The 26,351-nt window shown below is 36.3% G+C and overlaps 2 protein-coding genes and 1 long non-coding RNA gene across 5 annotated transcripts in view; all 3 read right to left on the bottom strand.

Annotated features, from left to right (window-relative positions):
- Positions 1–14,434, bottom strand: part of LOC124158748 (FACT complex subunit spt16) — a 48,882-nt gene extending 34,448 nt beyond the window's left edge. For all 3 annotated transcript variants that reach the window (XM_046534020.1, XM_046534021.1, XM_046534022.1), the window contains exons 1-10: positions 14,245–14,434; positions 11,924–12,016; positions 10,007–10,192; positions 9,130–9,282; positions 7,991–8,137; positions 7,740–7,891; positions 7,526–7,640; positions 5,459–5,607; positions 3,833–4,019; positions 1,264–1,476 (exon numbers count right to left, since the gene is read on the bottom strand). In XM_046534020.1, coding sequence (XP_046389976.1) covers positions 1,264–1,476; positions 3,833–4,019; positions 5,459–5,607; positions 7,526–7,640; positions 7,740–7,891; positions 7,991–8,137; positions 9,130–9,282; positions 10,007–10,192; positions 11,924–12,016; positions 14,245–14,313 — 1,464 coding nt within the window. In that variant the 5' untranslated portion in view covers positions 14,314–14,434. The remainder of the gene's footprint in view (positions 1–1,263; positions 1,477–3,832; positions 4,020–5,458; positions 5,608–7,525; positions 7,641–7,739; positions 7,892–7,990; positions 8,138–9,129; positions 9,283–10,006; positions 10,193–11,923; positions 12,017–14,244) is intronic.
- Positions 14,435–14,935: 501 nt separating this feature from the next.
- Positions 14,936–16,484, bottom strand: LOC124159811. Its single transcript, XR_006865015.1, has 2 exons — positions 15,497–16,484; positions 14,936–15,402 (listed from the first exon to the last, which is right to left on the bottom strand). It is a non-coding gene; the product is annotated as an uncharacterized LOC124159811 (long non-coding RNA).
- Positions 16,485–19,447: 2,963 nt separating this feature from the next.
- On the bottom strand, positions 19,448–26,149 carry LOC124158746 (26S proteasome regulatory subunit 8). The gene is made up of 8 exons (XM_046534018.1): positions 26,039–26,149; positions 25,567–25,711; positions 25,268–25,491; positions 24,993–25,185; positions 24,283–24,415; positions 23,020–23,173; positions 21,651–21,860; positions 19,448–19,811 (listed from the first exon to the last, which is right to left on the bottom strand). Exons 1-8 carry the CDS (start codon positions 26,057–26,059, stop codon positions 19,671–19,673), a joined length of 1,221 nt encoding a protein of 406 aa, XP_046389974.1. The 5' UTR covers positions 26,060–26,149; the 3' UTR covers positions 19,448–19,670.
- Positions 26,150–26,351: the final 202 nt, after the last annotated feature.

The following is a 26,351-nucleotide window of genomic DNA, read 5'->3' as shown; positions in this document are numbered from 1 at the left end:
TGAATGCACCTGGCGCCCTATCAATTTTATTCTCAAGCCATTTCTTAGGGAACCCACCCACTCTACCATCTGTGGAGCGTATTTCCTTAAAATTTATCCTTGAGCTAAGCCCGAGCAGCAGCCACGGCATACAGCCTGCTATCATCCGGTCATTCCAGCATTAAATGACGTCTCAAAATTCACAGTTTTTATTCACCGATAATCTTTGCCTCTAATAATAATTTTTCCCTGGGAAAAGATGTTTGAGTCGTAACTTCACGAAGCCTACCAATGGAGTATGAAAAAAAGGTTAACATTGTGGGTTCCATGGGTTATTTTAATGTAATAACGAGTTGTGACCAAAAATTTCACCAAATAGAAAGCATTGACCCTAACGGGATTGTCAATGTTTTGGTCAAAGTGGGCGTGTCTTGTCCTACCCAAGCACCCCCATTCCGGCCGCTCTTTGCTCCACGCTCGAAACCAGTGGTGCCCCCTCCAGATATTTACAACCTTCTTGGTGGCCACCCATGACTCCACATTTTCAGTGACAAAGTATGGCAGCTATGTACGTTTGGCAACGTTAAGATTGCTCCTGCTCTCTCTCTTGGTACTGCACCTCCCCATCAGCAGAGCCCTCCGAGAGCATTCGGGCTCTCTTGAAAGCTCACCCGCAAACATAAAGTGAACAGATTTTAGAGTTATATATGATTTAACACTTTCCCGGCGAACAACATTTGAAATATCTTCTCGGGATACCGCGCGGGTAAGATTATAAGAGAGCGCCGACATTTCAGGTACTGACTCGCTACCCATTCTCACGGCTACTGACAGAAAATTCGAAGTGACCGTTGAAGCCCAGCATTAGGAGGGGCCGGATTGGTCGAGATCTGATTGTTGTCGCGGAAGACCGTGGACTGGCATAGACTTAGCTCTGGTAAGCATAACTCTTTTAAGGGTTCTATTCCACGAGCTGCTGATCGAAAATCCAGTGTCTCTGTTTACATTCTTATTTTCAAGTCTTATTTCAATCGCCTCTTTGGTTAAACGATCCCAGAAATGATTTGATCGCCATAAAACCCTGGTGTCATCCCACCGTATTTTATGGTCCTCATCCAAGCTATGCTCCACTATGGCTGATTTTTCCAGTTGACCAAGTCGGAAATGCCTTTGATGTTCTTTGAGACAAGTAGATATTGTTCGCCCAGTCTTACCCATGTAGACATTACCACCAAAAGATTTTAGAGTGTCAGTTCAAGAGAAGAGCCACTAGTGCAAGCTTACCCTTAGCTTTGAGTCGAGCACAGCCGTCCTCTTCCCCCTGCCTGACAGCCCCTCCATCTCCTTCTTCTCCTCGTCGCGACCTCCTCCACTCACCACCTCCACCCCGTCACCAACTTCGTCCTCTTCCTCATCCTCCTCCTCGTCCTTGAGGAAGATACCCACATTCTTCATCTTCTTCTTTGAAGGAGTTAATACTGTGCACGGTTGGCCCTGCTAAAGAATGAAAAAAACACCGTCAGTCTCTTATAACTATAAGCATAGATGCATTTGAAGTACATTTCAACAATTTGTATGAAACATATTGTAACGTTTTTTTATTTCCTCTTCAAACTTCACAAATATGGTTATTAAACTTTATAAACAAACTCGGGATCAAAGACACACCCGCACGCCACAACTTTTACAATCCAACTCCCTATACTCTCCCTCCCGCAGTGTCAACAACAATTGCTCCATTCCCCTCTGCTACTCATTATTGCCCCTTTCATTGCCGTTCTCCCATCAATCGTCACAGCCACATCCAACCCAAAACAACTCAAAAATAAGTGCTACAATATCACTAATTTTTTCTTTAAAATACTATGGAAAATAAAAGAACTTTGTAAGGTTCACTGAATACATATTTAAAAAGCACGAACAAGCTTTCATAACATGGTTAAATCTTCAAGCAAAGAATGTTACCTACCACCTGAAGATGCAACCATGTAATGAAACTAGGGTCGTCCTTTTTAAATATACTGTAATGGTTCAGATACCATTTTACGAGGTGCATTCAATTCGGCACATTCATTTCCCTTGCCCGCTCCGTTCCGCTAAACTTTCCCAACCCCCCTTAGACCACGGCCCGTGGAGGAAAGCGTGAATGCGTAAGTGGGGATGAATGTCGGTTATGTAAGATTATGAGTGTTGTGTGTGAGTGTGTTTGGGAGGACTGGAACTCTGGTTTTTCCCGCGAATAACGTGTTCCTCCTCCTCTCATTGTGCGTTACCCCACCCCAAGATGGGGATTATAAAAAGGATGTGCGCGTGGAAGAAAATAGCATATTTTGAAGTGAGTGTCGGGCGGAGCCCATGCCCGAATTTGGGTGCGACACGGCAGAGAGAAGACGAGGGGCCTACCAAATCAGCAACTGATTGGTTCCAGAAGAACAGGGTCTAAAATAAGAGACCCATCCCCCTGTCCGAAGGAGAAAGGACCAGCTGAAGAGGACGCATTCCCTCCGTTCCGGATGCAGCTTCCTCCAACAAGGGAGAAAGGAGTGTGCAGTAAATGGAACAAGAGTTTGTTGGATCCAACCTGGTCTAACCACGGACAAGTAAGATCGCAACTATCCCCCCCCCCCCCCGCAAAGCCCCCTTTTGTCTTCTGCCAAGTGTCAAGACAGACAGTCACGAAACGCACCCATTACTCAGTGAAAGTGAAATTAATCACCAAAGTAAAATTAACACTCATTGGGATGGACTTTCATTTACCTCCCTCATCAAGAAATAATTAAAAAGTGTATCATTATTTACGTGTTCACAACTGAACTATATTTTGTTGTTATCATTTGCTATTTCAATTTCATCTAGAAAATCAAGTTATATTGTTGTGTTTTTTTTTAATCATTGATGTGTCATAAATTGTTTTCACCAACTCATACATCACTAGTTTCACGGGTTTCTTTTTGTTTTGTCACATGCAGTCTTATTGTTTGAATTATATTTTGTTTCGCTGAAAGTGTTAAGTGTTTTGTTTTAACTCCTTCACGGGTCATCTTAAGGATAAATATCCCTCGCCATTCCTTTCGCCCCGTTCATTTTTCTTTCCGTGAATGCGTTGTGGAAGAGTGCATAAGCGTCCGAACGTTACCCATCAGGTTGAATCGGGAACCCCCCCACCCGCAATTATTTCCAAAGAAGGGGAATATTTTTAATTTCTGTAAATTGTACGAAGAGAGTGATATAGTTTTGTCCCGTAGGAATCTGCGTGGATCCCTCCCATGCGGGAGGGATCCACGCGGATTTTTATATTTTCTTTTGTTTTTGTGAGACATCTCCCCCCCCCGGTTCTATTTTGGTATCCGGGCGAGCCAGGGGTGGGATGCCACAATACATTCAGTGAACCTTACAGAGTTTATTCTCTCATTTACTATAATGAAAAGGTTTCAAAGAGTTAAGCCTGAAATCGTTATTTATATTAAAAATACTATTTAATATAACCATAAAATGGTGTAATATTTTTTTTTAATTTGGATTTTTCACAATCAACCACAGCTTCAACTAACTGGAGCGCATTCAGTGACCAAAACTTCACCAACTAATTCCACTCTTTATGTATATGTATGCCACGAAGGTGTTAAGTGAATAATAACAATGATTTAAGGCTTTTACATTGGATTCTTTATTAAAAGCTCATAATGAAATAATGAGCATTTCATTTTAGCAGATGGTTCGACTCAAAATGATGGTCAAAAGGTCAGCTAAAATAAGCAGTCAATCAGCATGACTGTACCATCCAAAAAGCTCATGAAACACATACTAAAAAGACCCTACATCAAGACAAATATCATGAGCAATGCACACTCACCTCATTCACCACTGCGGTATCTCCAATGAATAAAGCATAAGTTTTGCCTTCCTTATCAGATGCTTCAGGGTTCGTTAAGCCAGACAAACCAACATTCACATTGAAGACCATCCCCTTCTGAGCTTTAGCAGTAGTCTTGGGTCCAATCACTAATGAACCTTCCCTAAATTCTATACCCATAGCAAACCTGTGAGAGAGTACAAAATACATTATCTTACACACACGAAAAAACCAACAATAATCGGTAGAGCATAAACATTGCAAACTACTTCATCTTTCAGAGAGCAAACAATTTTTTGTGCAAGCTACCAATGCAAGAATTTTCAGAAGAATTCAAAGAGACATTATCAAGGTGTCCATTTAAGTCAAGACATAAATTCAGGAGCAGTAGGTGATTAATCCAAAACTTTATTTTTCGTCATCACCTTTCCTTTTCACAACATACCTTTAGAAGGAAACGAATCGAAAGACAGAAGAAGATGTATTTATTTATGGCTATTCATTATTCAAACTATCAGAATCGATAGTAAAAAAATTTGTTCATACACTCACTGAAACAGAAAGGAGTACAATTGGTTGCTTTTTATCAGCAAAAATATGCACCAATGCATGTTCCTCTGAAATCATGAAACTTTCCAAAATATATGTCTGACGTTACTGGTAGAAGTTAACTAGCACAAAAAATTTCCAGAGTAAATCCAGCCCTGCGATATTAATTAATTTTATTTCTCATTCTAAAAGCAAATTAAATAAAATGGCATATAATATCCTAAATCCTTGTTGAGAGCCATTAGCATATCATATGCTATCCAACTTGGCCCCTTCAATTTTTCCTACCATAAATGATTACAATAGACTCCCGATTAACCAGGCTAATGATGGGTAGGGACGGCACAAATAATTGGAAAACACGGATAACCCAAACTTTCACTCCAATGTCTTGTAATGTTCATAATTTAAGTTAAACAAATAATATATTATTATTTATGCCGTTATTCTGCTATTTAAGAGTTCTTCCCGGACTCAATGAGAGCTTTCTTCGCCAGTTCGCGATCTTTCTAGCGGCGATAACATGGTTATACTTGTATTATTAATGCTCCATGTAAGGCCTGGTTTCGAAAACCACACATCTGTGGCTGTGTGATCGCGGATACAGAAAAGTGGCTTGCATGAATGCTTCCAAACCACTTCTCGACATTGGAAACTACATTGTTAGGCACTATGCCATGCAGTCGCGTCTCGCACAAGTTGCCCGGGTTGCAACTGCTGCCGGACATGTATCCGTGATCATGGAGCGCGTTCGCGCACTGCTAAGCTTGTAAAACACGAACACAAAGCTCCCTGAATGCAGCTAGCACACGATTGCTTCCATTTTACAAACGGGACTCTGACGGAAATGATAAGTGCGGTGTATCCTGCAGTAATTCCGACGATTTTGCGTCTGATTTTATTTTTTTATAAAGATCACGGAAAAAATTGAGCGAGAGTTAAAATCATGCATGGATAATCCGGATAAACTGCAGCCGGATAATTGGGAGTCTGCTGTATTTATACTAATTTTGACAAATTTTTAACGTATTGCAAACATTATTTTCACAGACTGACATGGAAAACATTTGCACATACCCAAAATTCTTAGTCAAGTTGGCTAGCAAGTGTGGCTTATCCTTCTTCACAAGTGCCACACCAGCCTCATAAACATCACTGAGTCTTGCACCAGCAACCAATACTTTCAAAATTTCCTCCTCCACACTCAGCAAAAAATTATAATTTTCCTAAAACAACAATAAAAAAAGGAGTGATTTTTTTCTAAAGCAACACAAACATTAAACATTAAGCCTTAAATAATTCCATGAGAAACATTTCAAACTTTTATGTTATCAAAACTGATCAAATAAACAAGAATCATAAGGTACGTATAAGAAAAATTATGGACTGAAAGAAGATATTGTAGGTAAAAATTAATAATAACTCTACTTGAAGCCAAAAGAAAAGGTTATTCAGCAAGTTTGCTCATACATCAAATGTAGCGTACAGAGAAACTTAAATAATATCAAAAATATAACAGCTGCATGTGAAATGAATTTCTTGACTAATTTATCAAGCATGCAATATCAAAACTAACATTATGTAAATTAAATATTAATTGGGTACAATGATTTCACTACACTCAAACAGAAAAATTTATTTTTGAAGTGATTTACATCTAAGATAAATATTTATTTTCTGATGAATGATCCTTTTGAAAAGAGGTAAAAATAATTAATGAATAAATAAAAAAAGGAAGTTAACCTCAATGAGTGCCATCCAGGACCAGTTAAAACCCATTCCTGAAATTGTTAAAAACTACCCATTCCCTACACTGAGTTGGTCAGGTCCCATTATGATTTCACCATGTCTCCATTCATTTCTCCTGCAATTTTCTAGCGTGAGAAATATATAGTAACAGTTCATCAGGAATAAGTTTCTTATAAGTCTGCTGATTGTTTTTATTTGTATCTATGACCAAACAAGACAATTAAAATCATAGAAATTCAATGCTGAACAATACTGCATTAGGGCAATTAAAACTGGAGAATAGGACAGATGACTGTAGAATAAGGAAATAAATCAATTAGAGTTAACAGATCAGGACACTATTGCAGGTTGCCTGCCGAAAATTGATATTTGCTGTTGCCTTGAAGTCCTGTCATTACTCCTCCTACTTAAGACAAAAAAGTAAGGTTTCTACAACCAGCAAGCCATGTCTTTATTCCTCCCTGTTATTCACATCAAGAGAAACCCAAGAGAGCATGAAGGAAGGTACTTGTCAATGTCGAGAACAAAGTGCAGGCCCCATTGCCCTCTAATCTTGCAAGGCCAACAGAGTATGATGTCCCAGTGTGAGTAAATTCACAAACAGAGATTTATCATGAAAAAGCTTTAAACCTTCATTACAACAATTCAACACGTCAAGAGGCTGATTCACCTAAGCACATGCATTAAATGTATAGTTTTTATCTTGCTGATGAATGTCTTGTTTGGATGGATGAGCATTCGTCGTAAATGACTCATTGCTTTTATCCATGTTTCATGGTAATTTTATTTGAAAATTGTGGGAAAGATTCGAACCAAGACACATTCATGAAATTGGTAATTTCATGCAAATATAATTGTGTAAATTTCTGATAAGTTAATATCTCCCTGTCTCCCTATGCCGTTTCAGTGGGGTCAAGTCCTCACATGCCAAATAAAGAGGTTGCAGGTTCGATTCCCACCGTGATAGGTTGCCCTTATCCAGAGCATGGTTGTGCTTGCATGAGTAATTGTTAACTCCTTGAAAAAACACTAATTATAATTCCAATTTGTGCTGTTTTCGGTCGTGAGGGAATAAAAAAAAGCCCTCTATTGAAGCCTGCCTTTTAGGTGGATAGGCACGGGCTGTTAAAAATCAGCTACTCCAAAATTCAAAACCCTTTAGGTTGTAGTAAAATATAAAGCCTAAGTCTGATGTGGGGTCATCTTTCCTTTGTATTGTTGCAAGCAAGCATCGTTCTTCTCTACGCATGTCTTATCATAATCTTATCCTTTCATATGGTGCAGAGATTAAAAAAAAAGGCACTGATTCCAAGGAATGGGCACAATACAAGCCATATCACTTACTCCATAATTACAAAGTCACAAAAAAGAAAATAACATGCCAAAAATATGCACCTGAATTGCATCAGTTGGGTTGACGAGTAATGTCCGAACAATATTGGAACAATACTGCCGATATCTTGCACCCAATGAGCACACAATAGCCCCAAAATGAAGAGTATTCTTGTCACTGAAACAAACAGTACAATTAATACCATAAAAACTTGTGCTTCGTAAATCAAATTTCATCGATACAAATGACTCAACATTAAAAAAACTAAAATCTTACCTGACGACACTGAATTTGAGATTGTAAAAACCACCACTTTGAACAATTGGTGGATAACACATGTCCACTTGAGTGGTGTCAACACCGGTAACATACTTTTTGTCAGTGATAGCTGACTCAACCCCTTCAGCAAGCTTAGAATGCTTCACTTTCTAAAATGCAGTAAGTAAAAATAATAAGAATCAAATAACGAAATGATCAGACAAAAATATTAGGTTTACATTTCACCAAAAATACAAAGACTTCCTTACCTTGTCTGAATCAATAATTTCCATTATTTGGTCTTTCAGGTATTTGTTAAAAACATCTACTGACACAAGGCAGGCTTTTTTCACAGTTGACAATTCAGAGTCTTCTTTTGGAGACATTAAGTACGCAAAACAAGCACTAACATCCACCTGTAAAATGATAAATTAACTACTTAGTGAACACAGCCATGGCAATAAATAACACAAAAATATTATTATGTACAGAGACGGTTGTTTTCATCATACAAGGGATATGTAAGCAGCCCAAAATAGAATCCCAATGAAAGATAAAAACTTTGACGTTACCATTTTTACATAGGTCTACTTAGATAAGACAATGATTACATATTGAGAGGTAGGAAAAAAATTGTACAGCCTGCAACACCATAACTCTCGCTGGTGAGCCAAAAAGCCATATCAATGAGTCCTTACAACTTTTACTTTTATAGTTAGTTCCTTATATATCTTTTGGATGACAAAATAATGAGATAAAACTTCATACTTGCATCAGCAAAATATAAAACGATACAGCGCTGACCTCAAGCTATGAGTTGAGAATCTATAAGCAATTAAGTAGAACAAAAATAATATGTAAAGATCTTTCCATACAATTAATTTGTTTTTTAAAACTTTTTATTTCTCTTTCATTTACAGTCAGGGGCTAGATTTCCCCAGACTTTCTCATTTGCTTCACATAATCTCCATAACTGACATCATTTTGAGATGATCAACCATTAAAGATAGGTTCACCTGGAAATGGGGACACCAACATTACTAATCACAACATTTGAGCCTCTTCTCATTGTGCATTTCTATTTTCATTACTCCAACGGTCTTACCTCTCTCCAGAAAATCTGCAAATCCCATTACACCCTCCTGTTTATGTAATATCATTATGGGATAGCCCAAATCTTATCACAATCATCAGTATCAGATTGCATCATCGTCTAACTCAAAGAATCATTATTTTAAAGGCACACACCAATATATTTCATTAATGAAATGTTCTCATTTCTTTCATCACCCTCCACAATAATCCTATTCTTACTTAAATCAACCTCTTTTTCAGATTCCAAAAACTTCAGTGATTACTCGGTCTTAACTCCTCATTTAAAAGAGTAGACATACAAAAATTCAAATACCGTTTCAATGTTTTCCTTCTTCAGCACTGCCCTCCATGCTTCAGTAAATGGCCCAGGAAAGACATCCTTAGCAAACACTCCAGCTACTTTTCCATTTTTGCTGCTACGGATTGAAGCTACCAAAGATGCAAAGTTGGCCTTATCCTCATCACCCTAATGAAAGGAAAACAGGAAATAAGACTGCTATATTCAGTAAATTCAATGATCAACTATTTACAACTCAAGGAGTTAATCTCCAAGCATATGAGAATTAGTAAATAAATGTTAATGATTCTCACTACCCACACAAAAAGGAATGTACAGTGATACCTTGAGATAAGAGTTTAATTCATTCCGTAACCTTGCTCATATGTCAATTTGCTTGTATCTCAGAGCAATTTTCCCCATAGAAATTATGTAACTGAAATGTCACTAATCTGTTCCAGCCCCAAAAATGGTACCCCAATTGTTTTTTTTTTTGTGTTTTTAAATAAGAATAACATAGTTACAAATGACAAATATAGTATAAAAACAATAAAAGAGAATGTAAAGAAAAAAACTGGTTTTATAAAGTGTATTTGTATTTTGTTCTCTTAAATTCAACTTACAACTTAAATGCTACTATACGTTTAATTTTAGTCACAGCATTTCTCTTCACTGGTCTATGCCTTCTTTGCCCTGTGCAGTGCCGCAGTCAGCCTTTTCTCCTATCTCAAATTTTGCTGATATTTCAAAACAAAATTTTGCTTGCTCAAGGCTTATATCTCATATTTTAGGGCACTCCAATTTAGAAGTACCACTGTACATATTTTCAACAGCTATTTCTCTTAAAGAAAATCATTTAATTTCATATCATAAATTTCATCCCTCCCACTGCTCAGGACAGGATTGTACTCACCCGATCTCTAACTAAAAGTTTGACAGGAGGAACAAACACTGCATTATCTTCACCCTCCTCTTTAACTTTGGCTTTCCCCTCAATTTGCCGAAGAAACCCAATTTTCTTTTTGCTAGCCAAGAAGACTACCTCCTTCTCTCCAAGTAACATAATTGTGTCAGTCAGCTCGTACCCCAACAGCCAAGTCTAGAAAATATACATGACATTTTAACCATAGAAACATAATCCCATTATTAATTAGCAAAGTTCTTATCTATCAATGATAGAGTACATATACAAACTATTAAAAAAAGGAAAACCAAACCAAGCAACCTTTTCCATTAAATACAAGTTATAAAAACACACTATGAAAACATTAAGAACTGTTGAGCCATTTTTAAGTAGATGTAGAGAAAATATGAATGTCAAAAGCATTAAATGTGAGCATAACCTAAGCATAACCTATAACTTAACACAAAGTAATCACAGGGTGTTGGCACCAAAAATACTTGATGTTAAAGGTAAAAGAGATTTTCTACAGCTGGGTTAGCAATAGCCCCAACAGACAGAATACATATTCTGCTAAAAATTATCTTTCCATAAATGAATTATAAGGAATATTTAACATTCATGGATAACTAGCATAACTAAATCAGGAAACAGTGGCGGTGTTAAGCTAAGGAGAACATGCTAATCCCAGTTTTGGTGCTTGATTCAACTACGGATTTTAATCTGAACAATTTAACAGAGTGGAAGCTTCCATTTATAAGCCTGAATGACTGCCATTCACAACCAGTTAATACATATTTTTGAGACTGTTAAATACTACTCATTCTCTACATACTGTGATGCTCTGGTTCTGTTACGGTTTTACCACATCTCGATTCATTTCTCCTATTTTTTTCATGACAACCAAAGAATAGATATTCAAAATTTTTTTTTTAAATGCCTTTTATCAATATATGTATTTATATATTTTCAGAACGGTAGAATGGCTATGGATCATTTGCCCCCCTTTGTTTTCCGGCCATTAAATGCATTTTTTATCCTATACATTCTGAATAATATCTAATTTCAACTTTTAAACATTCCTATCTAAATGTTATTCAGTGATAAAGATAAATTTAGAATTATCATAATCACCAAATTCAGTACTTCTACTATCTTCAAAAAGAAGTACATGCTACAAAATTTTGTTGTCACAGCCAAATTTTTCTTAAAAATTTACTTTTAAAATCCTGTATCAAAATGGACACCCAAACAAATTTTACCAAACTTTGAACCACCTCCCAAAAAATTATCATTGATTAGAAGATAGAAATGGACATAGTAAGTGGGGTATATGCTGCTTTCTTAGTTAAGATGAAAAAACAACAATTGTGAAACACAAAAAGATAATGCAGCAAAGACAGCGAATGTAACCCAAACAACATAATGTGGAGCATGATTTACCTTCTCTTGCCACATGCATGGTTCTCCGAAAGATAAGGTAACAAAAAAATCCCCACTCAGTCCATGCTTTGACATAGGTGTCCATAGGCATCGACCAAAGTCAGGCCCGGTACTAATGTGTCAGTTGACAAGTACTATACCATCATGTCACAGAATCTGAGAGCTTCCTCAAAAATCGAGGCTTAGACTAAGAGGATTATAATGAGGGAGGACAAAAATAGTTGGTGGCTCCAGTGACCTTCAGTCTTACTTCTAGGTTTTACCAATTTGGAATATCCTCAATACTTTCCCTTTATTGAACCTCTAATAAACTATGTTAAGAAAATATTGAAGATATTTTGAACTTAAATTTTGAGAAGAAAAGAGAATAAGTTTCTAAAATTAACTAAACTAATGCGGAAACAATTGAGCACTAAATCTATCATTGACAATTTGGACAATACAAAATAAAAATAAAAGCAGGCATTTGGCTTGCCATCAATGTACCTGCAAGGCCGTTGACTTGCTGTACACCACTTCTTCATCGACACCAACAGCAGACACTAACACATCAGCTTTGGACATCTCTTCTCCTCCATTCTGTTAAGATATAATTGTTCCCAATTACTTGTGAATGAAATATACTTTCTTATTTTATAAACCATTGCATGCATTAGAATAAGCTAATGTGCATACCAGGAAGCACAATTGTTTGACAGTGGCACACCTTATAGAAATTAAACACATATACTTGCTCACATTCATACCTTTGCGTCTATATAGAAAGCATAGGAAAAATAGATGGCAATCACTGACATTCATTACAATCACTTTCTAACAATGCAGTAAGGGGGCATCCATTAATTACGTGAGGCAATTTTGGTGATTTTTGGCCCCCCCCCCTTCCCCCTTTGGAAGATATCGTGAGATTTGGCTGGACACACTCCCTCTAATCTCATGTTAGATTATTCAAATAATGTGCCTTTCCAATGTAAATACATTAATCTATGCTTCAATGCATTGGATTTGAAAAATATTTAGTTTAAATATTCTATTCGCCAGGAAAGTGTAAAATCTTATGTGTGTTAAATTATAATATTAAATTTGACTATCATTGAAAAACATAGTAAAAGCAAATAATGAAACTAATAGAAAAATGACACAGTAGGCTAGTAATCAATTGTATGTTCAATGTGCTGAAATATAAAAGAAAAACAATAATGCGACAAAATAATCACCAAAGCCAGGAACTTACTGCTGACATAACTTATTCAGCACAGTTACTATACAAACCACTCCAACACCAAGTCTCCCTCAAGGTGTAAAGATTAGCCAGTTAACCTAGAGAGTCAAGAGCCCAGTCATTTTTTTTGACAATGAGAATTTCCCGGTTATTGCAACAGAGTTATTGCCATAAGTCATTGAGTACGAAATGAGGAATACCCAAATTTAAACATCTGGATTTCAATGAACTCTTTCATTATAAGTCCACATTTCCAGAGGACATAGTCAGTTTAAAACAATTTCTGCAACTATCAAAGGGGGGAGCTCAGTGGTGTAGTGGGTAGAGCACTTATCTGTTGCCTGCCGTGCCACAAGTTCAAATTCGAAGTAAAGCCTCCCCACATCCCCAAACAAAAATCCTCAAAGTGTTAAATGGCCCAGGGAAGGAACTGGTCTCCTTACCATTACAGTGAAAATTCAAAGCCCTGGGCTTATTCTTAGGATTAGCTCTACCCTCACCTTTTTGTAGGGTTCTAACTAGTGGCACAGCCACAGGGGGGATTTTTGTGTTACCCCCCCTCGTGCCGTTTGCTTCACCCAATTTATATGCTTTATTTCAATAAATACTCATAGACAATTACTGTTTTAGAGTCCTAAAAATCATTTTTTCAACATCAAAAATCCCAAAATTTTCCTCGACCCCCCGTGCACTGGGATATTTTTCACACACCCCAGAGGGGCCCAAAAATCTCTGGTAAATCAAAATTTCCCAATTCAAAATCCTGGCTACGCCACTGGTCCTAACATTAGGGTTAATTCAATTAGTGAGTGATAGTCCAAAGGGAAGGATCGAGGTCTGACTCCAATCCGAAATTGGCACACAACAAGTTATGTACATCTAATATGAATGAAATCAAGAGTGCCACTCTCCTCATGTGAGTGCCACTAACAGCAGCAATAATATCACCCTTCAATTTCTGAGATTTATTTACACTAGAATCATCTAAAAATCACACTTACCCACACGTGTAATATATATGAACTATTTATTAGTCAGCAAATAAAATTCCTTTACAAGTCTACCCATGGTAAAAACGCCTAAGAAAAAAGTTATACTGAAACAATATACAGATCCACAGGCTAAAAACGAATCTATATTATTATCTACCCGATGAAGCTGTAAGTTAGGGCTTTTTTGTAAAATTGATATCCATAACTAAGGTCATTATACAGTAATAATGGGCCAAACGGATATAAAATTAGGGCCCTTTCTTCCGATTTCACATAGTCACTAATGAAATTGCATCCAAATTATGAATGAAAATACGGCTGAAAATGGTCCCTTCGACGGAACTAGCAGCACTGAGGCCCAAATGTAATGTAGATTAAAGTGAAGCTGCAACACACGACCATGATAACACATGAAGTAGTGCGTGAATAACATGCAAGGGACCATAATTAACGGTCAAAAGTAATATATGTTTAAATTAATGCCAAAAATGGGCAGAACACGACTGAATCTCAAGTGAGATGTGTCATAAAGAGAATATCTCCATTGTTAGGTCATGCTTGACATTAGGAATTGCATTTGCATATAATCTCACCTTCCAAGCAGTGTAAATTCTTTTCAGTCGACGAAAAAATGTGTCCTTGTCCATAGTTATGTTCGCCATGCTGGCAGATATATAAAACTACCCGTTCGCTATTAAAAAGAGATGAATAATTAGGAAAGTCACACTCGCCTAACCAGCCGGTTAAGGCGCGCAATGATGGTTTTTCCCACGCAATTCGCTTCTCAACTTCAAACGTTCAGATTCGTTTTGATTTTCTGCCGGCAAGTACCAGAGGCGCAGTTGTTCCGGTATCAGCCGTACCAACAGTATCACCTTAAAAAATAAAAAAAGGAGAATTCTAGAGAATTCAAACTATTCTGTCGACTAACCAAAATTATTAACATTAATCTCGACCCTCAGTTTAGCAGTAAATGTATCCTCAGTCGCAATAAATCAGTCTAATCTATTTTAAAAATCTCTCATATATCTTTAATTAACGACAAGTAATCCCAGCAGCCGACGATAATACATAGATAATAAAGACGATAAATAACTTAAGGATTGGCTTCCAAATCGAATGTCACACTTGTACCATGGAAGAAAGAACTCCTCCTTCTTCCATACTTGTACTGTGACGAATCACGATATATTCATGTCCGAAATACAATGATACTGGCATCAATCAAACTAAAAAACAATATTTCCCCCAAAAGCACCAAGACATATTGAGAAAGTACAAAAATATCTTCTAATGTTTTAATGAGGTACATAGGAAGAATAAATTATATCAAGTAGGTATGCTACATAAAAATTGTTTACCTCACTTAATAAAATGAGTAATTAAGTAAAAATCCATTTTCTCGGGAGTATCACACACAGCACCTCGTTGTTGTCACTAATCACACGCAAATTTAGGGTTGGTTACAAGGATCTTAACATCTGTAAATAAGAGTACGACATAGTTTTAACTTTTCGAGTTAACGTCCTTCCACATAAATAACTAGTCCAGTGGCACCCGCAGTCAGTTTACGTTAAACTTGAATAGTTCGCCATCCCTCGTTAGACCAATGGATTCAAGTAGATCGAGAACGGATAGGTTATTTGAAGATGCGCTCCAGTTATCTTGAACAAGAGATATTTTAATTTCCATTGGTTGGGCTTGCTACGGCAGTTTCTTCGTCCTTCGAAGACTTCTCTGGAATATACAGCCTGCAAGTAAAAATCATAATACCTAGGTGAAAAATTGAGGAGCAAATAAGTCAATGATTTGCCATTCACTTTCAAGCATGTGCTGTATACCTACCATGTTTCCTCATTCGAGAGATCCAAATCAGTGATATTAACTATCATCTCGTCATCTGGTGAGCAGGTCATAGAATTTCCGTCGCTAGAGTGGTCAACCAAATTATCATTCTCTATTACCGCTTTTTTCCTTGAGTCTAAAATGCACTGCTCATTTAATTTTTTGATGTGAGTTTTCAGCTCCGAAACTTTCTCTTGGATAGATTTTTTTCTCCTTTTCTCCATAATATAGCGATAAAACCTCCACCTTCTACTGAGAGGCTTAAGATACAAATGCTCCTACACATTTATAAACCCACGTATTTAGAACCTCACCGACCCACGACCATGAAAAACCAGAAATGGAGTTTTGAAAATGGCCGCCATGGCTGGAAATAGAAGAAGTTCGCATTGAAAATGCGGAAATCGCAGATGGATGATAAATATGGTAAATACGGCTGATTAACCGAGTGCAAGAGAGGCATAGGTGATCTCAGTTCGTAAACAGCTTCGCGGCAATGCTTCATTTAGAGCAGAGCATTTTTCCTGAAAAGTGATTAGGTCCGTTTGCTATTAATGTGGGTGTAGTGGCTCCGTTCTTATCTTGAAGTCCTTACTCATCTACGTCTAGAAAAGATTAGACGTCAAGTTTTGCATTAATGTCAGGGTCTCAAAACGTGTTTTTGGGAAAATTTGTATCTCAGGCGTATCTCTCTAATTTTGGTCTGTATTCTTATCAAAGTGGAGGCAAATTCACTTTCTATCGTGTAGTAATTTGGTTTCTTTGGTCTTTTTTTATAACTGTGCCTTATTTTATAGATACGGGAAAAATACATTTTTGCTTAATATGGTTACCCGGAAAGAATTCATTTAGTCCTCTCCGACTATATTTATGGTATATCGGGCGAAATGTTTGGATGTAGAATTATGCATGTTAGGAAAGTGATTTATAGTTTGTTTATCTGTTAGTCTGATAGATGCAACTAGTGGAGTAACTATATACGGGGGGATGAGGGAGATATATCCCCCACAAAGCCTCTGAGAAGTAAAATAATATATAATAAGAACTATTGTTTAGTTTTGACGTATAATAACTGCATTTGCTTAAAGCTAAAGATCATTTATTAACATCATGGCAGTGAGATGAGTCAATGAATACCGAACAGACCCACATAACCTGGAGGGGGGGCTCATCTTCCCCAAAGCATAGCCCTAGTTACACCCATAGTCCCGTATGTTTGCACCACTGGATGTAACCTCGTCATTGTGAAGTACTTACCTTCAATGTCCTTTTCATGGGCAGGCTTGGACACATCACTCTTCATTTATGGTTATAGGAAGAATTTAGCCAACATTATTGACATAGTTCCCTATTTAGCACATTAAAATTATCTTTTGAAACTCTGTGTAAACCCTGATCATGGATTGGGATTTGAGTGAAAAGTTGGTAATCAGATATTAGGCCAGGGATCACATTACGATCGTAATCAGCTTTCTAGAGGATATATTTAAGTTACATGGAAAAATTAGCTGAAAACAAGTCCATTTGAAGGTTCTTACTTGGATATTCATACAACAAAACACATTGTAAGGCTTCTCAGAATACTTCAATGATAAATGTAGATTAACACCATATGGATCAACAGTGAGATGAATGTGGCAGTCCTGAGTGAAGGGGGGAGAAAGTCCTCTAAAAAAATTGAAAAGGGGATATTTTATTGTCCAAATCTTGAGGCAGTCTGATTATGGCACTTGTCGAAGTACCTACAGTAGAACACTGAAGGAGGGTTTGTGGTATACAGCTCATCTTCATTTATTTGTACAGTTATTAAAGTTGGATGCCTAGGCAGCTAATCTACTCATGATAATTTTTCTTTCAGATTTTTATGTTTCTGTGTTGTCATATTTCTATGGCTTGTATTCCTTGAAATACTTAAATGGGAATACAGAAGGTAGAAAGAGAAGGATGGGGAATTATAGGAGATTTGCATGGGATGTAGAGTAAAAGATCACAGATAGAGAAGCTCTACTGTAATATGTATTTGGAATACATGACAAAGATATCGAATAATAAAAGTAATTAGTTTCAAATATGGAAGGATTGGAGAATAAAGTGGTGAGAAGCATCAAACCAATCCCTTGATTTTGGACTTAAAATGAAGATCTAATACAGAAAAAATTCAGTTTCTGTCAGAATTAAAAATACTAATTATTGGTCTGTCTCCAAAGGAAATATTTCCTAATAGGGTGGTTTCCTTCTATTTTTTATTGCATAAATCGAAAGATTATTACTCCTGGAGTACGCATTTCACACTTTTAGATTTTTAAATGAAGATATCTATTTTTCGCGATTAAATGAAAAGTGAAAATTTTCCAGTGCGCGAAAACGTGACGGCTAAGTATGAATGCTGGGAAAACTCCGTGTGACGTCGTTCTGCTTCCAACTGCCTCAAGTGAGGTGACCTTGGGGCGAGGCTTTGAGCGCTGATACGACGCAGGTTGCTAGCAGGTAGCTGAGTACCCAGCTGGCTGGTAGCGCTTGGCTTAAATAAGGATTATTAATACCTTATCAAATGAAGAGAACTTTCCGACCTTAGCCAGTTTTAATAGATGATTATTAAGACATGTTTCCCTGAGCTCTGTGCCTCATACATGCATTGGTAATCTCAGACGATGTAAAACTCCTATCTCCTCGTATAGAAAATAGGTCCCTGTGACGTCACATGGAGTGGCATCGCATGGGTGCCAATCTGGCCTTTTTCAAATGAGGTTAAAATTGACCATTGTCATTTGCCTAAACTGGGATTTCTAAAACCAAATAATTTGTATATTATGAATACACTAATGGTGGGTAATAAATTGCAATCAATGCCTTTCGTTTTCTTTGATGAAAAAAACTACCCTATTACAAAGCACACTGTTCAGCGGGCAATTTACGAGCATCTCAAGGAAAACTTAATTTATCTTCTAGTGCCCACACAGGCATACCATACACAGTGAAAAAGATCCTCTTAGGGCCTGCATGCCACTTAAGGCACTCTTATTTAAATGGCAAGCTTCACTGTGAGATTTAATTCTAATTTACTAGAATTTTCTGTCAGCATGAAAGATACTACATAATTACTGGTCTGTCTCCAAAGAAACACGTGTTCAGCATGCAATTCACGAGCATCTTCTTCTTTTGTTTGTTCTTAGTTGACTTACAAGTTTGTATTTTAGATTGCTAAAAGCTTTATACCTTAGCCCCAGGATTTTAATTCCTAATGGTCACCCTTAATTGCGAGATTTAAATCTAGCTTACTACAATTCCTCTTCACCTACCCTTCTCTGTCAGATTTAATTCTAGTAAACTCTCACAGTGAATGGTAACCGTTAGGAATTAAAATCCTGGGGTTAAGGGATAATGCTTTTCGCAATCTTATATAAAAACTTGCAAGTAAACTACGTGAAGTTCATTTTCCTTGGTCTGCACTTGGATGAGGATTTCCTTTATTTTGACTCTGCTGCATTATACTAATCCATGATTTTAAAATTTTATACATCTGGGTTCCCCAAATATACCTAAGTAAATGTTACCTTTTCACACTGTTCTTTGCTAAATTCAGCTATTTCCTTGCACATGATATTCTTAGGACTTCTCAAAATCTTGGGCACCAAATAGTTCATTAGCTTATTTTCACTCAATTTAATGAGGATTCAAAATTGAAAAGAGAAATTCACCAATGAATCACAAAGTCGATTAACTCTGATATTAGCACAATAATTTTTTTTTAAACCAGTTGACCACCTAATGTGAGGTGAATATGTATATTTTAACAACCCAACTCAAATACTGTAAATATTCTACACATTATAAAACCGAATTTTTCTTTGGTGCAGCACCTTATTGTTACACAAAATTATTTACTCCACTGAGGAATTACCTATTACTTTTGGGATAATATTAATGTTTACAAAATTTAAAGAAATGATATTTTCTCTTAAAATTTATTGTACACTTTTCATGCCAAAAAGAGAAAATGAGCAAAACTTGTTGTAACAAGGATTTTAAGTTAACACAAAAAATATAATCTCAAAGTTAAATAAAAAAAAATGCCAGAGGAGAAATATAACTGGAAGAAAAGAGAAGTATTGTATGAAATTGTCATTCAATAACTAATAATACCACAGTTTCTCGGAAAAAAGCTCGACACATCCTATTTCCACAGTTTCTTGATTGACATGTTTTTGTCTGAGTCTTTCTGCATCACTTTTCCTACAGCCATCTCAAAATCTTCTTGAGTAACATGCACCCGCCTTTCCCTTAGGGCATACATGCCAGCTTCTGTGCAGACACCCTGTAAACAAATAATGCAGTCTATTAAAATGAACACCATTCTTAACTCAATGAGTCGCAAACTTGACCAACCAAAACAAGACAAGGAATCACACATGAACTGTATTACAACTGCATGCATAAGAAATTGGCACAACATAAATTACAAATGAATTGTGATGAAATGGTTTCAGTAGAAATTTTTTTCAATCCATAAATGCTTTGGCCCAGTAACTTTAAGAAAACTGGATAAGAAACTTTACAACAGGAATTGAATCTTGGTGAATTCTACAGGGTATAACAACATTGGTATTTACAACTAGTTTCAACTGTCAGACCCTCATCTGGTACAAAGTATTTAAATGTACCTACCAAACTGTCTTAATATAGCTAAGGGGATGAAGAGAGGAAGGGTGGGGAGGATCAGACATGATAAGATTCAGGGTGCTAGAAGAAGGAATGTAACATGTAGCAAATTTAAAATTTTAAAGATTAAGTTTCAGAATATCTATAAACGTTGAGGCTAAATATGAGGCATATTCATACATTAAGGGCTGTTTGGTCACAGGAAAAAATATACTCATATGAAACACATTTTATTGGCACTTTTAGTTAGCTAGAAACCTACATTAATTCTCAAAATAATTGCCCTTCACTTCTAAGCATATTCTGCACCAGCTTCTTTAACCCCTCTGCAATACAAGCTCGCTGCCTGAAAGTTGAACCAATTGACATCACTGTTGAGTTCCTCTTCGGTTTCAAAATGTTGTCCACCGATCCACAGTTTCAAGTGCAAGAAGAGGATGTAGTCACTAGGTGCAAAATAAGAACTGTACGGTGGGTGGTCAAAGAATTCCTAAAGAAAACCTTGAATTTTCTCATTGGTTTTAACGGCAGTGTGAGCCTGTGGCTTAGTCCAATTGGTTCAACTCTCAGGTGGCAAGGTTATATGCAAAGGGGTAAAAGAAGCTGGTGCAGCAGTACGAAAAATGCTTGGAAGTGATACGATGATTATGTAGAGAATTGATGTAGGTTTGTAGGCAACTGAAAAATCCAATAAAATGTGTTCCATATGAGTATATTTTTTCCTGTGACCAAACGGCCCTTACTTTATGAATTTACCTCGTATATGTTACTGCAAGCTGGACTCTGTGCTGTGCAGGCTTGTCCTTAATTACATCTTTTAATACCTATATGGTTATCTTTAGGTATGTATGTGTATAGGTTCTACTGTATTATACATATCAGTGACATAATCTACTATCCTAGTGTTTGCAATGATTGGAATCAACAGACAGCAGGGTGTTCACATTAAACAGGCTCCTATTCAAAATGGTAATTCACCAATTTTGCCGAGGATAAAACAATCTCTTATTGCCAATACTTCAAAGGAACTAGAAAACAGTAAATAGCAAGCAGGACTTCGGCACACTACTGATTCATTATTTTCCAAGCCAGGAATACATAAGGTAATTTAATAGGCACTTTGAACGATTGGAATTGGCTCCCCATGGTTCACTTAAAATTTTGCATAGGTAGATTATTTATTTGATTCTTTTTAAATGCTTGGAATATGCACTGTATCATCAAAAATCATGCGTAATAAAAATTAATTTAATGTTGAAAGTGTTCAAGGGTTGAGTTCCTGAACTACAAGGGAACTTGACACAATGGATTGAAGTGCATGTGTTTGATTAAAGCAGCAAATGTAATTAGAATAAAGATAAAATTGTTTTAACTCTTATTTGAATTCAACAGTAGCAATTCAAATCAAATTATAAAATGAAGTATGGTCCTGGTAAAGACAAAAAGAATTCACCTATCATAAAACATGCAAACACTGTGAATAAGAAAAACAGACCTTCACTTCCGCTCCAGAGGCACCCGGCATGAGCTCAGCAATTTTTCTCAAGTTAATACCTCTAGTGAGGTTCATTTTCCTGGAATGAATTTTCAGAATGTCCAACCTGGCCTCTTCATTTGGAGGTGGGAACTCAATTTTACGATCAATACGCCCTGGACGCAACAGTGCAGGATCAAGAACATCAATTCTGTTAGTAGCCATGATGACCTGCAAGACATTAAAAATTTATTCACTTCCGCACACACGGGAAATTCCAAAAATTAAGTTCAATTATTTCTTGTCACAAAAAGAAATAATTGAAAAGAGTAAAGACTGACCAGTTACAAGGGTAATTACTTCTCTCATTCCTTTAATGACATATGAATAGAGAAGCTGATGAAAATCCATACACTTGAAAAAGATGTGGGCATTATCTATGAACAATGTTTTTGGATTTAAAAGATTTATTTAAGTGCCCCAATACTACATTATCGACGGCAACCTAGGAAAATTGGCTAATAATATGCCACAATAAGCATGGGTAAATCATGGATATTTCAGAAAAGACACAATATCAGCAATCATAATCTAATGGTGACAGCAGCATAAAATTTACTTGGACTTAGAATCCACCCATAGCACTGCAGTCCATTTTTCCAAGCTCCTTAAGTGTCAAAAAAGTAGAATTTTGGGAACTCCTCAAATTAGGCATTATTTTAGGAAATGACTTTTGATTTCATGAGGAGATTTATTTTGTCAATCATTTCATAGGTAGGCATCACTTCCACAGGACATCCAGAATGATGTTAATTTTTTTGGATCTATGGCCAGTTTACATTGTTTTACCCAACTGTAAATAGTTTTAAACATAAGAGCAGATGTGCCCTGAATTTTATACTACTCATATTTGATTTCTTACAGCATTAACCCTTTTCAAAAACTAGTGTTTGTTCACTGCAGGAAACTTACTTTTACTCATTTTTGTAAACAAATGAAAGCAGTTTACTTCAATCGACGACAAAAATTAATCTATTGGACCATTTATTCTGATTATCTCGGTTTTTGAAAACTAAGATAAAACGTCGTTGGTGAAACATGATCCTCACATTTCTGAGATAATAATTTTAACTGACTTTTTGAAAACTTAGATAATAGAGAATATTATCCGTGTTGGTGAAACTGGGCCTAAGAGAGCAATCTTTCTCAGGATTCATTGAACTACCAATATTTGCTTCATCAGGTACATATTAAGGCAAAAAGACCTAAGATAAAAACCCTGATAGAATAATAATAACTTTCACTGGTAGTTAAAAATATTAAATAGTCTGATTCCATCCTATTTCTTTATGTATGCAGAAAAATAACATTGAATGACCTAATGAAATACCTTGATATTTTTGGTAGCTTCAAAACCATCCAGCTGATTAAGCAACTCTAACATCGTCCTCTGCACCTCTGAGTCACCACCACTCCCAGATTCAATCCTAGATGAACCTATGGAATCTATTTCATCCATGAAAATGATAGAAGGAGCATGCTCTCTGAAAGGAATAAAACATTTCAGAATCAATAAATATGATTATTTAACTATTTTCAAATGTATTAACTATAAGCAGCACATGCCATAGACTAAGGTGACATAGAATAAATAACCTGAAAGATTTATACCAATAAATTTGCTACATAAAATGTTCCTGTGCCGGAAAGAAAATCATAAGGGCAATTGCTATTCAAAAGAAATGACAAAAAATAATGTACCCATACGTATGTACAAGCATACAACCTTTGCGCATTTCCTCAAAAAATGTTGGCTGCCAAAGAGTGAGATATTAGAATCTTAGTATATTGGAGAAATATCTTCCAGTAACAGCTAGGTACAAATTAGAAATGAAATAGTGATGATAAAAGACATACCTCTATTAACAGTTGAATATGGTACCCATTAGTACTGGTGAGAAAGCAAGTCAAAATTAAGAGGCAAGTAAGAACAAACACAACCACTTTTTTAAAAACTCCAGTCGAGTTGATTAGAGCACTTGATAAAAGAACTGCACAGATGCAGCCAGATGAAAAAATATTTTAATGTCAGTGAATATGAATAGACGGTAAGTTACATATTTATTTAATTATTATTAACTACCGCAATGAACTACCTTCATTGAAAAGATGGGAGAAGAAACTGAAAGAAAACTGATATGATATGCATGCATATGCATCACCATCCAGATAAGGCATGAAATTTCTTATAACTCATGTTTAATAGAAGATAAGGAACTAAAGTTATGAAAATGTTTAGATAAAAATAATTAATCCATGATAATCATAGCTGGCAAAAAAATTAAAGCTTTACTTTGAGAGTAGTTATGCTTGAAGTTCTTTAATACCCTTCCTTACCAGGTCTTTTGATGAAGAAGATTTTATTATGCCAACATTCCAGAATTTTAAATACCCTTCATCAGGACTTTGAATATATGAAAACCAGATAAAAGAAAAATAGAGATAATGATTTTTACTTTTTCTCTCATTCACATATTCCAAGCCATGATCAAGGGTATACATTTAAAATTATGATACTTTGGCGTAAGAAAAAATTGAAAACAAAAACATTAGAGGAGTCACAGAACCTTATAAAGTGATAAAATATACTCACCTTGCCATCACGAATAACTCCCTCACCATCCTTGATCCCTCTCCAATAAACTTCTGGACAAGTTCAGACCCAGAAACCCTAATGAATGTGCATTCTGTGTGATGAGCCACTGCACGAGCCAACAAAGTCTTTCCTACAACATAGATGTAAAATAATAGTAAATAACACCACTTAGTAATGTGGAGGTCTAGATGGCAATACTAAATATGGCTGATAAAATACATATTGCAATGGTGTCATTCAATCACACCCAAAATCAAAATTCATGAAATAAATACAAGGATGGGAAGGTTGAGTTACAATAGAAAAATATATTCCTCACTCAAACATTCTCTCATAATTCATTCAATAAAAATTACAAATGTTGCTGCCTGCTTCTCCCGACTCGGTGACATCATTAGAGTTCCGATTTACAACCTCATTCGGGAAGGCAAACTCATTGCAGGAAGGAATTATGGCATTTTACTTATGATATCATTATTGAGGAGTTGTCACGTAAGAATTATTTGGATGCCTGACATGATTAGGGAATTGAGAAATGTCCACGATTTTGGATGAAATAATGCCCCTGACGAAGGCTATACCGTAACATTATTTTTATCATAGATACAAAAAATAGATCCTCGAAAATAATACCAAAAATATGTGCATGAAAGAAAGGAAATGCACTATTAAAAGGGAACTTGAAATAAAAAATGATATAGAAATACCTGTGCCGGGTGGACCGTACAGTAAAACCCCTTTCGGCTGGGCAATTCCCAAAGCATCAAAGAGCTCAGGATGTTTCACTGGGAGCTCAATCACTTCTTTAATTTCTTTAATTTGCTTGTCCAACCCACCAACCATTTCGTACGTGCTGTCAGGCACTTTCTCAACCATCATCAAAGATACAAGAGGATCAACCTGAGAATCCATGAAGAAAATAGGTTATACAGACTAACTATGGTTGGCCCGATATTGCCATGAAAAAATTGATCTCTCTTACCTTATTAGGGAGTATTTTATGCAATGTATAGCTTTCATTTCTCAAAGCTACCCTAGAATTGGGAGTCACATCATTTATATCAATGTTTTTATCCAAATCTACGACGAATTTTCCTTCCGGATGTACCTTAACCAGGACTTTCTTTTTGTCCATTGGCTTCACAACTTCTCCAACATAGGAACCTTGTTCTTGGAGAAGTTGTAGTTCCTCTCGAAGCATCCGAACTGAAATATAAGGAATACCACAATTATCGCTCCAGATTGATCATAAAAAACGAACACACGATCACAAGCACACACCTTTAGCATTGAGTTCATTCCTCTGAGCTTGAAGACGCCTGAGATTCTGGCTCTTCTCAGCAACGATGAGCTGCAGTTCCTCAATTTTAGTTATATAGTACTGCCTGAAACCTTCTCCCTTCGATGCTTTCTCATCTATCTCCATCTACAAAAATAATCACATGCATAAAATACCAAATGACAAAGGCCAATAGTCCTGAGTAGCTGTGTCATTACGATACAAACAATTAAACCCGCGGGGTATTCGATCATGCATACAGCATAAGAAATTTAATAAACTTAGCGCAAATGAGGTTCTTCCCATAAAATTAAAATAATATCGACCACATTGACACTGGACTGCAGAATATAAACACAAACGCCAGATTTTCAGAGCTTACGATCAAGTACACGAGAGAAAATTCCGGACGAAAAATCATATAAAGTCAAAATAAATTGATATTAAACGATTTTTTAAAGAATAAAAACTCACCTGCAAATTCCTGTGCGTCATTTTAGAGAAATACTTCCGCAGAGTCGTGCAATTTCTTGACCTCTCAAAGAAATTCACCGACAGTGACTTGGATATCGTATTGCGTGAGATTATAGAAGTCGATTGGATTCGATAAATTCTCTACGCATGGTTGTCGAAGTTAAATAAGCAACCGTATATGTCGCTAAATGCTTCCTCCCCATAGGGACAGATTAACAGAATACTGACATTTGCCTATGAAAAATCTCAATTTATGCGGAAAGGATATTCGCAAATCCACTAATATAAAGGAAAAAATCTTAATGCTATTTCA

This window comes from Ischnura elegans, chromosome 5 (assembly GCF_921293095.1).
Source record: "Ischnura elegans chromosome 5, ioIscEleg1.1, whole genome shotgun sequence".
Taxonomy (NCBI): Eukaryota; Metazoa; Arthropoda; class Insecta; order Odonata; family Coenagrionidae; genus Ischnura; species Ischnura elegans.
This window is presented reverse-complemented; position numbering and strand designations above follow the sequence as displayed.

What these genes read in the sequence shown, in the direction of transcription:
- LOC124158746 (XM_046534018.1), bottom strand. Translation starts at nt 26,059, where the DNA reads ATGACGCACAGGAATTTGCAG. An exon ending in TGACGCACAGGAATTTGCAG is followed by an intron (nt 25,712 to 26,038) that starts GTGAGTTTTTAT and finishes TTATTTTTGTAG; the next exon opens with ATGGAGATAGATGAGAAAGC. An exon ending in CCTCTGGAGCGGAAGTGAAG is followed by an intron (nt 19,812 to 21,650) that starts GTCTGTTTTTCT and finishes ATTTGTTTACAG; the next exon opens with GGTGTCTGCACAGAAGCTGG.